The following is a 15,864-nucleotide window of genomic DNA, read 5'->3' on the forward strand; positions in this document are numbered from 1 at the left end:
TTTCCCTTTACTAAAAACACATTAAACAGCACTTAAGTTCAACATTTACTGTCCCAATCTTTCCCTACGCAAAGCATGCTGGGAACTAGAAATCCACTGCCCAGGTTCAATCAATGCAACATAAATGATTCATGTAGTCCCAACACAAATGGTTTAGGTTGACCTAACATTTTGCAAATTTAATTTCATTTAACATAATACAATTGAGTGCAAATGCCAATTAAGTAAAAAACTAAAGATTTGTGTTGGTTCAGCTTATTTTATTTAAATAAACTGAACAAGCAGCTAGAATCATTTTTTTGAGTGTTGTTTTGTTTGTTGTTGTTGTTGTAATAAAGGCATCACATCACGTCAAGCAGCTCTGTCCTGTGCACTTGCTGGTGTTGCGGATCATTTTTCTGAAGACAAATACATTGTACAAATGACCCAATCCAGTGTTGCACAAGACTTCCAGTCACTCAGTTTCTACACTTTTACTAGACCTCACATGACCAAAATAATGTAATCTCTTCATCTGAGCTCATGAAAGACAGTTTCATAAGGTTTAGAATCAACGTCATGGTCAAATACCTTTCAGGTGTTTCTTACTCAAGCAGTTATTTTATTTATTTATTTATTTATTTTATTACTTATTATTATTTTTTATTATTTCTTTATTGGCATTGATGATTCACCTTTAACATCCATAGAAGCTTTCCTTTCCACAAAAAGTTTCTTTATAGTGAAAAAAGGTTACATGTTCTTCACACATTGGGCCCTATCATACACCCGGCGCGATGCAAGTGTTTTTTGCTAGTTTCAGCCTGATGCAGTTATCATTTTCATGTCCTGCGCCATGTTGTTTAAATAGCAAATGCATTTGCGCCCATTTGAGCACCCATGGGCGTTCTGGTCTGAAAGCGAGTTGTGTTCAGGTGCACTGTTGGCGTATTGCTATTTTGAGGAACTGAAAACGACTGCGCCATTGACCAACTGAAACCTGCTCTAAAGTCAATGACGCAGTATTTTTTTTTGTTGTTGTTGTTATTTAAAGAATGCATAAGTAATATGCACCTATAAGCGTGTTGCAGCACCACACAAACATGCCAAATATTAAAAATAAAAGGATTACAATGTAAAAGAAAATTATTGCGTAGATAAAGATAAAAATGCTTTGGTGGAATCTGGCTTGTCCTGTAGAAGGTTTAACCTTGCGCACAAGCGGATCCGTTTCCTCACTAGAGAAGTGTACAGTTTTTCCGCTTGCTAATTCCGCCATGTAAATAGCGAATCCACCATGGCACGAGCGCAACTGGCTTTTAAAGGGAATGGGAGATACTCGGTTGGTTTATTGCATGTTACGCCAAAAACGCACCCATTACTCAGTAAGAGAATAGGGATAACCCTTTTAGACCATGCACCGGGCGTGCCAAACATTTTTCCCATCGTTAAACTAGCAAAAATGGATTCGGAGACGCCCTAAGTGCACTTGCACTGTGCGCTTTAGACCATACGCTTAGATCGTTAAAATAGGGCCCTGAGACTAAAATGGTTCTCTGTGCACTGAGGAACCAAATATATTTCTTCTATGGCATCCCCTTTTGGAAGCTTTATTTTCAAGATTTTACTGTGTTAAAATCACTGTAATGAATGGATTAGATTAATGCTGTCAAGAGGTTTACATAACATATCTCTGATCTTATAACTATTTATTTTAATTGTACTTTTCTGCACTTTTTTCCACTCACTGTCTTCATCCTCTATGTGCCATCTAGTTATCCGCTCCCTTTGAAATAAGGAAACCGCACTTCCCTTGTGAGTGCAAGACATGAGTTCATTCATAAAAAAAGAGGATGCGATACTTTATCTGTCTGCCTTTTTAGACTTCTTTGGGAAAATGGTAGACCGCTCTGGGAAAATCCAGGATTTAAATAAATTTTTGTGTTACCCAGAGATATATTGAGATCATTTATTTTTGCTTCACAATGCACCAGTTTTAGCATTTTCCTCACATTGTTTTCTGCCTCTAAAATATTTTTTAATTCAATTATAAATAATATATTGTATTATATTTATTAATTGTAATGTATATTACACATTTTATTTTTTTTATATATTATATATTTAAATGCATTAGAATGTGTCCAGAAAATGTATAACAAATTTATGCTCTGATTCTGAGAAGTCACATTGATGTCTATCCACTCATTGGATGTTAGCATTATACCAACATCTCAATCCAATAGGTCTAAAATTTTGTTTAGCATATGACGGGAGTCTGATTTCAGCCTTGTTGAAGACCATGTGCTTCTCTACAGAGTCTCGCATGAACTGATGCAACAGTTTTGCTCAGCTGCACACAATGTTTCCGGCACACCAAATCAGGCCACTAGACTCTTTTGACGTAAAAGATTTATCATTCCAAGTTCACTTGCTAGGGGTCGCCATTGTGTTTCTATCTGAACATCTAGTGGATATCTGATGCTTCTTCTCACAGTATAAACATCACTTCTGGGGTGACTTATAAAGCCTTATCAAGATTGATGTTTGAACTGAGCTTTAAAATGTATGGTTGCAATGACAGTTTGACCTCAAAAGAAGTGTTAAAAGCTGGGAAATGTGGTTTAAACAAAAGCTTCCACTTTCACCCCCCACATCAACCCACATTTCTCATGTCTCTTAAATGCACTGTCACGATTCGAGGCTTGGCAAAAGGAAGCTCCATACAGTCACTATTTTAGATATTTAACTGAGTTGCTTTTATTTCCATCTTCCTTTTTTGTTTCCCTTTTTCCCTTTGGAAAACCCATTAATTTCAAAGATATTTACAGAATATTCTCTAAAATTATTATTAGATTATTATTTCATTGGAGTGTTTTTGTGTGTGTGGTTGCTCTTGATCGCTTCGTACTCAAGGAACAATACTTAGTACTTCAAACATTTGTAATCATAATGTAAAAACTTTGTTCGCATATAAAAAGTCAAATAAAAGGATGTGCTGCATTCAAAGGTGAAACATTTCGAGATAAACAGACACTTTCTTATGAACCTCTGAGCCACAGAGATCTGATATATACTGTATGTATCTGTTCTGACAACTGCAAAAGACCCTCAGATTGTGGTTGGAGAAAAAGAGCAGGCCTCCATGACCTAGAAAATCAGGAAACGCAGTGAGCAAACTCGTTCGTAAAGATGCTGTTGAAGTGTTGATTGTGTTTGATGTCCTCTGATAGCTAATTAAATATTTCTCGCACATATACATTATCATTTTGTTCGCCTTTGTTGTTTAACATCCACTAAATAAGTCTCATTTCTACACTGATAAAAAGGATTCTGTGGTGAAGTAAATATTACAGAAAAAAACAAATGTCATTTCTACATGAAGAAGTTAGTTTATGCAAGAATAAAAAAAAAGTGAATTCTATATTAGTACTCAATTCAAGTTTGTAGAAATTAAAGCGTAAATATCAACATTATGAAATTAAGTAAAACTTTTCTGATACTGGTGTTCCCATCATGCACTGGGGCATGAATAATTAATAAGGCTAATTTTTCACTGTTTTCCAGCTGTATTTTCACTGTTTTATCATTGCGTTTGTGGTTAGGTTTGTGATTTTCTACTCAAAAACGATCCGTCGAATGTTATCATCATTGTGTGCCAAGTATTGAGGTCTCTGAGTTCAAATGCTGTTACTTTTTTATGTAGATATGGTGTCTACACAATATTTATTGTATTATTTACTTAGACTACTGCTATAAAAATGTGGTAAAACACACTATAAAAGCATGTTTTAATTCAGTGTTATATTGTTTGAGTAAAAGTATTGCAAAGGAAACTTCAACAAAGTAGAAATTACTCAAACATTTTACTGGCCAAGTTAAATTTACTTATTTTCTTTAATTTTACTTAACTTGGTTAAGTAGAGTTTACTTAATTCCATATGTGAAATTTACTCAAAAATATGTGTGCAAAAGAAACATTTAGTAAATTTGACTTTTGTGTAATTACATCTTCTCTGTGTGATGGTCAGTCTTTACTCTATAGCCAGCATTCTGTTATTAGTGTTGTTATGTATTGCTTCAGCCAATGACGTTAGAGCGGAGGGAAACGCCTTCAATGGGTCCTAGACCAGCTTATATACACAACGTCTTTTTTTTGATAGTCTGATAACCAAGATGGCTGAATGGAAAATGTTGTGTTTGCCTTCAGTTCTGCTGCTGTGGCTTCAGATCTTCTCAACCACATTGCAAGGTGTGTTTCACACAGTCTTACCAGGGGTTTGTCAGAATATGTTCGTGTGTCATCACTAGATTCATTGCTAATAACTTTTCATTAATTTATTTCAAACATTAATGCCCTGCTTTTATCTCCAGCTGAAATTAAGGGTTCAGGCTGTCTAACTACTACAGATACTAAAGTTCCCGTGAGGAATCTGCGTAGCTACACACGACAGCGCAAACCCATGTTCCCTGTGAATGCTGTGAGGTGAGAATCCATTCAGAGAAATGAGGAACAATACAAACAAGTGACCCGTCAATGATCATAACATTCTAACACCGTGTTTGACTGCATGTTCTGTTTCATTCTGTAGGTTTCTTACAGTCAAAGGGAACACAATCTGCTCAGATCCCTCCTCACTTTGGGCCATTAAAGCAATGAAGTACCTGGATGAAAAGAAGAAACGTCAGTCAGGGTTAAGTAAAGCTTGTCAATCTGTGACAGCAACTTGGAGAAGATTTCAGCTGGATGGGCTGGCATGGGAGGAAGAAGAGGAAGGTCAAAATATGTCCTTGTGTCATCATTCATTAACTTTTCATTAGCAGTGATTCATTTCAAAATACTGAAAAAAATAATGTGCTGCTTCTATCTCCAATTGATGCTGTTACAGTTCAGCCTGTCTAAATACTACAGATACTAAAGTTCCTGTGACGAATCTGTGTAGCTTCAGCATCCAGTGCAAACCCGTGTTCCCTGTGGATGCTGTGAGGTGAGAATATATATATATATATATGAATGAGATCTATCTAAGAGGTCGCTGTGTATATTCAGTTATATATATGACTATATGTATAACTAAAGTATTTTTTGACTGCATGTTCTGTTTAATTCTGTAGGTTTCTTACAATGAAAGGGAACACAATCTGCTCAGATCCTCCTCATCATGGGCTGTTAAATCAGTGAAGTATCTGGATGCAAAGAAGAAACGTCAGTCAGCGTCAGCTCGCCGATCTGTGACAGCGGCTCCTAACACAATGTCGACCATAAATACAAAATCTGCTCAGAGGTAATATGATAAACACACCTGTGAATTAAAGTTATTTGAATTAAAATAATTGGCAACACTTTACAATACAATAATATTTGTTTGTGTTTGTTCACAGTACAATAACTAATGTTAACTAATACAACTCTTGATTTTAATAATGTACTAAACATTGAAATTACACTCTAAAAATGCTGGGTTAAAAACAACCCCAGTTGGGTTGAAAATGGACAAACCCAGCGATTGGGTTAAATGTTTGACCAATGTGCTGGGTACTTTTATTTAACTCAAATATTGTTTAAAAATGACTATATGGCTTGAAATGAACCCAAAATAGGTTGGAAATTAAAAATCAGACACATAATTACTAGAGACATATTAATACATTTTGGTTAAGCAATACAGTAATTTTTAAAAAAACATTTAACCCAGCATTTTTTTTAGAGTATAACATTAACTAAGATTAATAAATGCTGTAGTTGTACACTGTTAGTTCATATTAAAGGTGCAATATGTAAGAATTTTGCAGTAAAATATCCAAAAACACTAGGCCAGTGTTATATATTTTGTTCACTTGAGTACTTACAATATCCCAAATGTTTCCAACTATTTGTAAATCCTGAGAAAATTGCAATTTTAACCAAGGCTCCAGGATGTGTGAGGAGTCGCCTGTCAATGGCGTCATACCCGCGTTACCCTCGGTTTCCGGTTTATTTTGTAGAAACCATGGAAACACCAAAGACGCTTTAATATTTACACGTTTTAATAGACAAGGGAACAACTGTTTTGATATATTTATAGTCAGAAAACTATTGTTATATAGCTCAACACGTTTAGTCTTCTTGTTTGAATCTAATTTTCTTGATTTTTTGCGAGTCTCATGCTTTACCATGCCTCAGAGAAAAACACTATTTTGTGAAGTAGCTAACATAGCATAATCAGATCAGCTTTATTTTTATTAACAGTAATACAGCATTTTCTCCATCATACAATATGTTTTAAAATTAATTGCATGCCATTTATCAACACAAGTCATCCAGCATTTAATAATATATTGTAAAATCGATCTATCTTACTGCAGTGTGTAACAGTGTCTCACAGCAGCCGCCGAGCGAACGCACAGAGTAACGTTATAACATCATTTTCAGCACACTCAAATGTATCTAATATGATAAACAGAGCTGCGTTACCTCATACTCATGACCGGAAAAGCGGAAGCGGCGCCGGCGACTGTGTCATAATAAAAGTCCCGCTGCTCGTGAGGCGTGTGTTGATCAATCGCTCCAGCTCCTCGTTCAGCTCCACAACACTCGCTCCTGCTCTGCTTCACACTACAGTAACGTTAATAATCGCATCCATGAACATGATTTCTGCCTGAGTCCAATCCCTATTCTTTTGCACCGGCCGTTGAGGTGGAGACCACATGTCCCAAGATTCAGCGCTCAAACTTGGCATCATCAAGCTACGCCTTTGTTTTGAATAGGCCTCTAGCGGACAGAAATCGTACATCTTGCACCTTTAACTAAAGTAGTTGAATAATGTTAACTAACGAAACCTTACTGTAAAGTGTTACCAAATAATTTACCAATAAATTAACTTGTTTGTTGAAGAAATGTGTTTTTCATGAAATTGGACTACAAGGTTCAAGAAAAAAATTGTGCACTTTTGCGATTTATTACTCTTTAAGATCACTATTTTGTATTTATATGAAGTTTATTCTAAAGATATTATAAAAAGTCATAAAATGAATAATGTGTAAATTTGCTTATTTACAGATCTACAACTCAAATAAGGTCTATTCCAGACACAAAACAAAAAACAGGAAACGAGACAGAATTTCCCACCGCAAGAACCACACTGGAGCCGGATTGGAGAGGATCTACTGAAACCACAGAGGCATGGGAGGAAGAGGAGGAAGGTCAAAATACATCCTTGTGTCATCACTGGATTTATTGATACTAATAACTTTTTCATTAATAGTGATTCATTTCAAAATACTGACAAATGCTTCTATCTCCAATAGATGCTGTTACAGGTTCAGCCTGTCTAAATACTACAGATACTAAAGTTCCTGTGACGAATCTGTGTAGCTTCAGCATCCAGTGCAAACCCGTGTTCCCTGTGGATGCTGTGAGGTGAGAATACATTCAGATTGGCAGGGTTTGTGTAGTAACATTATTCACTGAGCAGACACATGAGAAATACTACAAACAAGTGATTATACCGGTCTAGTTAGGTAAAGATAAGAATATTAAAATAACTGGAAGTATTTTTTGACTGCATGTTCTGTTTCATTCTGTAGGTTTCTTACAGTCAAAGGGAACACAATCTGCTCAGATCCTCCTCAGCATGGGTTGTTAAAGCAATGAAGTACCTGGATGAAAACATGAAACCTCAGTCAGCGTCAAGTACAGATCATCAATTTGTGACCACGGTGCCTAAGAATATATCAACCACAAATGCAAAATCTGCTCAGAGGTAACATGATAAACAGACCTTTGAATTAATGTTATTTTAATAATAATAATAAAAAAATACCAATAAATTACTACGTTTAAATTTGTTTATTTACAGCTCTACAATTCAGATATGCTCTCCACCAGAGAATTACACACAGAACCTAAGAGACATAAAACACAGAACAGAAAACGAGACAGAATTTCCCACCGCGAGAACCACACTGGAGCCGGATTGGAGAGGATCTACTGAAACCACAGAGACATTTCAGCTGGAGGAAGAGGAATCAAACATTATGAATGAGCCATTTATTGACAGATTTTGTTTGAAAGGGGAGCAGGTTAAACACTCAGACCCTTAGTTTAGATTGTGTTAGATTGGACATCTAACACAATCTGTATTTCAAATAGATGTTGTCAAGTCACTTTTATTTAGTGTTTATACAGCGCATATTGTTTCAAAGCAGCTTCACAGTAATAAAAAAATGTTAATGTGTTAATAGCATCATGCGTCTCTGACAAAAGTTCTTAAAAATTAGCTCTAAAAAGTATTTTACTGCTGTGCCATCTGTCGTGAGACATTTCCACCTTTTTTTTTCACTTGCATCCTATTTTTGAATGCAACAATAGTGTAAGCAACCCCTAAACCTAAAAATATACTCAAGTTGTTCCTTTTCCGCAACATGACTTATGGTGCATTCCGGACAACTTGGATCTCTGAAACTGTGCACAAAGTCTGGCTTGTGAAGATCAAACAAACCACATCCTCAGTGTCATTTCTAAGATGGTGTTAATATAACATGTGTTTAACTTGTAACATGAAAGTAAGGTTAATAATATAACTTAGATTACACATTTTTCAGTTTTACTCAAATTAGGGTGATGCAAAAATGAGTACACCCCACAACAAAAACTACTGTATCTAGTACTTTGTATGGCCACCATGATTTTTAATGACAGCACCAAGTCTTCTAGGCATGAATGAACAAGTTGGCGACATTTTGCAACATCTATCTTTTTCCATTCTTCAAGAATGAGCTCTTTTAGAGACTGGATGCTGGATGGAGAGTGATGCTCAACTTGTCTCTTCAGGTGTTCGATTGGGTTCAGATCAGGAGCCACTGAATCACTTTCACCCTGTTCTTCTTCAGAAATCCAACAGTGGCCTTAGAGTGATGGTAGCATCTTCTCTTTCAGTATAGAGCAGTACATCTGTGAATTCATGATGCCCCGACACCAGCAGCACTCATGCAGCCCCACGTAAGGACACTGACACCACCATGCTTCACTGTAGGCACCATGCATTTTTCTTTGTGTTCCTCACCTTTGCGACGTCATACAGTTTTGAAGCCATCAGTTCCAAAAACATTTATCTTGGTCTCATCACTCCAGAGTATAGAGTCCCAGCAGTCTTCATCTTTGTCAGCATGGGCCCTTGCAAACTCTAGAAGGGATTTTTTGTGCCTGGGCTTTAGGAGAGGCTTCTTTCGTGGACGGCACCCATGCATGCCATTTTTCTGCAGTGTACGCTGTATTGTGTCACGGGAAATAGTCACCCCAGTTTGGCTTTCTACTTCTTTAGATAACTGCATTGAACTTGCATGCCGATTTTCATAAACTTTTCTGATCAGATGTCAAGGTGTTAACTTCCGTGGACGACCTGGACGTCTCTGTGAGATGGTTGCAGTTCCATCTTTTTTAAAATTTTGTACCACTTTTGCTACAGTATTCTGACTGATAAGTAAAGCTTTGCTGTTCTTCACCTTTCTGGTGTAAAGAAATTATTTTCATTCTCAGGTCTTGTGACATTTCTCTTCCATGTAGAGCCATTGCTGACAGTAAGAAATGGGGTTTTAACACCCTTTTATAGTCAACTGTCTGCTGGACACCTGTGTAATGAATAATTAGACTCACCTGTGGTTGAATTCTTGTTAAATTAGACATTTGTAGACAAAATATAGCTTTGCTAAAGTATATAATATATAAGAAAGCAAATCAGAGCATTTTGTGTTGATGACTTTAATGTTTTTGCCATGTTTGGCATTAGAACACAAAATGTTCTCTATGGCTGAATTTGGAATAGCATACTACCAAACTCCTCTATTTCTGCCATATCTTTATAGTACTGGAACACAAGTGGGAAATTTCAACTTGTATATTCCCACCTTCATCTGGATCACATGAATTGCTATGCTGATCCAGGTTGGTTTAATTCTATTACTGTAAGTGTTGTTGTAGTTGATGAACCAGTACAGTCATGGTGTTCATCAGTGGCACTAAGGCCGCATTTACATGACATGATTAAAGTGACCCAATTCTCATTTTTATTCAACTCCCATTTGTCACAGATCCAAAATGACCCACAAACATGTATAATCAGGAAAAAAGCACATGGACACCGATATTCTCAGGTCCGTTTCAGGCCTCATTCTTATGTGCAAATAAATTAATCAATATGTGCATTTGTAAGCGGACAGATTGGATATTCCTCTGTCAATGCAAGTCATATGTTATTTAAAAAGCAATGGTGGCAAAAGACGTCAACTCATGTGGACGCCAACCATGATCACATGACTCTTTTCAATGCTGCAATGGAGGATGAAGACTAAATTTTCCAGTGCCGTTTTTACTTCCTTTTCAGCCTAAGCATTTCCGGGTCATCTACCTTGCGTGGTTTCACCAAATGAATACTGTCAATATTGAATATGAGTCATTGTAAAGAACATGCAAACTCAGAATTGGGCATCTGCAGTGTAAATGCGGCCTAAGATGTTGAAACTGCTTGCCCAGGATGGTCTTTCTGGTAAAGCTGGTTGACCAAGGTGGTCTTGCTTAGCAATTGGATGAATATGTAATTGTGCACACAAAAAAGGTCTTTATAGCATTGGACTGACCTGCACATATATGCTTCATTACACACTTGCATTCACCTGGATGAAATGTCCTTGTGCTCTTGTGTTGTGGACTTTTATTTTTGCTTTGTTCCTGTTTCCCCCTTAATTGTTTCCAGGTATCTTGTTAGTCCAATTACCCCTATGTATATAAGCCCTATGCTGGGTCTGAAATCGCATACTGTATAGTAGGTCATGTGATCTACCAGTATCAGTCGCTTCACTGCCATTCACAAGTGTCCATTGAATGCGCACTTCAAAATCTCGGCAGAAGTAGTAGGTCATCCGGGAACTTTTCACCTACTGTTTTTTCGAATACCGTGTATTCAGACACACTCATAGTCTATATATAGGGAAGTTTTCGATTTCGGACGTGATGTTAGCGTCTACTGTGTTCATTGTCGGGACATGCCTTCGCATCGCTGGATGTTCAGTTCTGTTTTTGTGTTTCGAGATTATAAAACAATGCATTTGGACCCGATCTCCTTCATCTCAGAGCAAACTGTTTGTTACAGTGGGTACTTTCTCGTTGCAAAAAACATTCAACCACATGATATGCACTCTGATACTGCTTCATGGTAAAGTCCCCCAATTTGTGGTATGAGAAAATAAGCAGACCACCATGACCTAAAAAATCAGGAAATGCATCAACCAGAGTTAAAAGCAATTTGTCACAGATGCTTTTCACACATTCAAAACACCTATTTCAAATACAGACTGTGTTAGACGTCCTCTAATCCAACTCTGATAGCTTATATATATTGTATTCATATTGTATCTGCATCATACACACAGACAGCATTAGTTTACCTGACATTTTTGTTATACCCTAAAGTGATTATGTCTTTACTAATAAAATCCTTAACCAGTGTTCTGGGTAGTGGTTTGTTCAGTAGTACCCCAGTTTCTGCCTGTGGTGGCGTGAGAGAGGAGCCGTGTCAGTGGGCGGTTGTTCCATGTGTCCCAGTTCAGGTCTGAGCTTAAATAGACGCCGTCTTTCTCGAGGGTCACATCACAGGTGACAACCAAGCTAGAAGATGAAGTCGCATATGTTGGGTTTCCATGCAGTTCTGCTGCTGTGGCTTCTGGTCTCGTCCTCAATGCAAGGTGGGTTTCACACATTCTTACCAATATTCAGAACGTGTTTTGTGTTGCTACTGAATTCACTGCTGCAAATGAATATGGTGATGATAATTGTATTTGTAAGGTCTTTTGCTTAGTGATAGGTTGAATTGAAATTAATATCCTGCTTTTATCTCCAGAGGAAATTGTTAAGGGTAAAAGCTGTCTAACTACTACAGATACTAAAGTTCCCGTGAGGAATCTGCGTAGCTACACACGACAGCGCAAACCCGTGTTCCCTGTGAATGCAGTGAGGTGAGAATTCAGATTTTGGCACACTTTTCTTGAATTATTAAGAGAGTAAAATGAAAGGGACAATGAAAGCTTTATTTTACCTCATATGTGACTGGAAACATTGTCATAATAACGTGTTCTGTTTCATTCTGTAGGTTTCTTACAGTCAAAGGGATCACAATCTGCTCAGATCCCTCCTCACTTTGGGCCATTAAAGCAATGAAGTACCTGGATGCAAAGAAGAAACCTCAGTCAGGGTCAGCTCATCGATCTGTGACAGCGGTGCCTACGAATACATCAACCATAAATATGACTCGGTCATCGGCTCAGATTGAAACGCAGACCTCTGGACAAAAATAATTGCTATAACTGGCCAGTATCATTTTGCGTTTTCTCTTTTGAGATAACATGCACTTTATTGTACATCACGCACTTTATAGTTTGTGATGTTTAAAAAAAAAAACAATGTATAGTGTTACTTTTTTGGTCACACTTTAGTTTGGGGTCCAGTTCTCACTAGTAACTACAAATTTTGCTTCAAAAAACTCCTAATTACTGCATATTAATTGTAAGTAAAGTAGTTGTTACTTTTAGATATTGGTAGGATTAAGGGATGTAAAATATGGTCATGCAGAACAAGGCATTAAAATGTGTTTTACAAGTACTTATAATTCGCCAATATCCTAGTAATATGCATGATTATAAACAACTTGTTAATATAGTGAGAACTGGACCCTAAAGCGTTACCCTTTTTACTTACAAAAAAGATTGTACTTATATCTATTAATATCAATATTTTTTATTTGTCTAAAATGTTTTTTAAAATGTTATGTATTTCTGTGTATAAAGGTAATGTTGTCAAATAAATTAAAATAATTTGTACCAGACCATTTTGAGGTGCTTGTGTTTAATTCCTGTAGCTTAAAGTATTAATATTTTAAGTGAAAGTTGTAGCATCAAATTTAGAAAATAGTGCCTGTTCATAAGGTATTTAAAATGTTTTTTTTTAATTAAACAGAAGCACTCTGTAAACAGATACAGATCAAAGCCATATGTCAGAATAGTTTAACCACCAGTGCGCAATGAAAGATCTCAAGTGATGATAAACCAAATCTAGCTTCTGACTAACTTCTGCCATGCACTGTAAGATGAACTGATATGTGAAAATCCCCCAGACAACTAACTAAACAATACGTCAATAACAATAATTTTAAACAATATGCCTTAAACCAACAATTAAAATAGTCACCTTTATTTACATAGTGCTTTTAACAATGCAGATTGTGTCAAAGCAGCTTTACAGTGGAAATGATTTGGCTGCACAGCAGAAATTAGTGGCATTGTCCAGCTTAAGTAAGTTCAGTGTTGATTCATTTCCAGAGTAAAAATCATTAGTTATTATTTTAGTTCATTTATCTATACAGCAGCTCTGTGTCTGTCGTCGTACCAGCTCAGTTCAAATACAGTGTCTACTTGTAAGTGTGTTTTTCCAAGAGTGCAAATAGCCATCCTGACAAATTCCTGCTATTTTAAATATTTTACCTTTAGTGCAAAAAGCTCAATACTTTTATTTACACGTGAATACCATTTATCATTAGTTGCTTTTAGAGTAAAAAAAAAAAAAAAAGCAATTTTTTGCTTGGTGCACAAAATATCTACTGCTCTTTACCCTAGAAACCACTATTTCCAATAGCATTTTTACACTGTGTAATTGCCTGCTGCCTTAATTCTTAGTTTTAAATGGGACCTATTATGCAAAGTTCACTATTACATGGCGTTTGAACGTAAGTGTGTCAGCTTTGTGTGTACACAACCACCCTATAATGATGAAAATCCAACGTTCACCAAAATTTTTTAATCCCCATCATAGGCATAAATCATGGGAGGGACCAACCCCCAAAAAATATAATTAAAAACCATGTTCTGTATTGGAAATAATATAATCATATATACTTAAATAATTGTGTAAGTAGTAAAACAATACAAAAGCAAACGGGGGAGCAAAAAAAAAAAAGAGTTTTAAGTTTAGAAACATTTTGAGTCCCCTCTTTAAGCTTGCTGCGATAGTAGGTGTTATTCACAGTGTTCAGCCGCACACTGATTATATCACTTGCCCACCGCGGCATTGCTCAACACCGTCGCTTTAGTGGGCCAAATAAAAATCACTTACTTCAGTTAGAAAACAGACACAATTAAAAACTGAAGCTCTGCTCAAATCAGCACAGATCAGCATGGTGTCTTATTCGTTTTTAATGAATGTTCTCTGTTTAATATAAGCGTTATTCCTTTCTAATATATTTGGTTCCACAGTGTTTGCTGATGTTATTTTATTAGGCCTATAGCGTTGTGTATGCCATGCTTATTCACTTTCGTCTTGTTTCTTTTGTTAATAAAAGTTCTATACATGAGTTTGTCATTGCTGTTGTGTTTTTCATTAAGAGTAGTAATAAACCCACCATTCAAGCAATTGAACAAATTGCTGCTAATTAGAAAGCAAAAGTAAAATGCGCACGCCGCACAGGCATTCATAAGTGATTTAAAAGTCTAATAATAGTAGTAGGCTTTCCTCTGTGTACACATATCCTTACAATTTTGGCCGTATTATTTGAGACCCCTTTAAAAACTACTAAATCCCACCTAATCGTTAGATAAAATTTACGCCCATGATCCCCATAAAACCTCAACAGTCTCATAGAACGAGCCGTTTTCATTGAGTCCGTCAGCAGTTGTGGGCATCGCCTGTACAATGTGACGTCTCTAAAATGTTTATTTTATGAATTTGTATTATTTTATGTTTGAAATAAGGGGACAGAACTAATATGGACAGTTCTAACTGCTCATAAGTAAGTAATATTAGGCACTTTTGTAGGTCATTGTTTTTCTGTACACCACTTCCACAGTTCTGAGGAACAGCAAATGTCCTCGTTTATCTCCTGTGGTTAACTTGGCAAGTCATCATCTTACACCTTCTTGTGGTTTTCCAGCTGTGCTAAATGGCAAGGAACCAACTTTCTACCAAACTTTCTACGTTTGTCACGCACAGAACGATGCGAAAGATGAGCGTTATGGGGAATGCAGTAGAATTATTTGAGTTATTCATGTTGAGCAACAGAAAAACACTACAGACGTCCATTGTACTAGACATCCAACACAATCTCACGACGGTTCATAACTATTATTGGTGTCTAATTTGTGCGTTATCATTCACACAGTTTCGTATGATCTGCTTACGGCCCAATGGTTATGTTAAGAGGAAGGGTTGGAGAGGACCTTCATGCTTACTTTTTTCTAAAAAAAAAACACATTTTGGAAGGATTCTTCAATTCCTCGTAAATTTTCCCATGAGATGAAGACATACTGGATAACTGATAACTTTATCAGCCATAACATCTGCATTTATTCATTTAGTTGATGCCTTTATATGAAACAAATGATAAACATTATAAGCAGTTTATCACAGACTACCTTAATGAAGAATCAGAGTGAGATGATGTGATGGAAAACATGTGCAGCCTACTATGATGCCCCACAGTGGCTGAAGTCGAAGGCACAGTGCTTTCCAAATTTGTCATGTTGAAGGTGTGAGAGCTCAGTTTGTGGGTTAATGGTGGGTATGTTGAGCATCTGCATGTTTGTAGGAGGAAGAGCCTGCTAAAACACAGAGCTATCATTGGTTTAGAGGGGTTTCCCCCTTGTTTAGGTTCCACGCATGTTATTTCCAAGATGTGCTTTAGATCATTGACTTTGTGTTCATCATAAAATGTGAATCTGAAGGCATAGTAGACATGAAAACGTTTTCGACAGATGCTGTATATATGTGTTGTACACTGTACTTCCTGTGATGCGTAGATAAGACAGGAGCAGTTTCACATGTCAGGGTTGTAGTTGTAGTTGGTTAGGGGGGGGGACGGTGAAAGT

The 15,864-nt window shown here is 36.7% G+C and overlaps 1 protein-coding gene across 1 annotated transcript; it reads left to right on the plus strand.

Annotated features, from left to right (window-relative positions):
- Positions 1 to 343: 343 nt before the first annotated feature.
- On the plus strand, positions 344 to 13,185 carry LOC125251965. Its single transcript, XM_048165021.1, has 9 exons — positions 344 to 4,231; positions 4,354 to 4,465; positions 4,572 to 4,756; positions 7,279 to 7,378; positions 7,546 to 7,596; positions 11,460 to 11,562; positions 11,625 to 11,697; positions 11,853 to 11,967; positions 12,102 to 13,185. The coding sequence occupies exons 1-9, from the start codon at positions 4,156 to 4,158 to the stop codon at positions 12,304 to 12,306; spliced, it is 1,020 nt and encodes a 339-aa protein (XP_048020978.1). The 5' UTR covers positions 344 to 4,155; the 3' UTR covers positions 12,307 to 13,185.
- The last annotated feature ends 2,679 nt before the right edge of the window (positions 13,186 to 15,864 follow it).

The sequence above is a fragment of the Megalobrama amblycephala genome, linkage group LG17 (genome assembly GCF_018812025.1).
Source record: "Megalobrama amblycephala isolate DHTTF-2021 linkage group LG17, ASM1881202v1, whole genome shotgun sequence".
NCBI classification, from domain to species: domain Eukaryota; kingdom Metazoa; phylum Chordata; class Actinopteri; order Cypriniformes; family Xenocyprididae; genus Megalobrama; species Megalobrama amblycephala.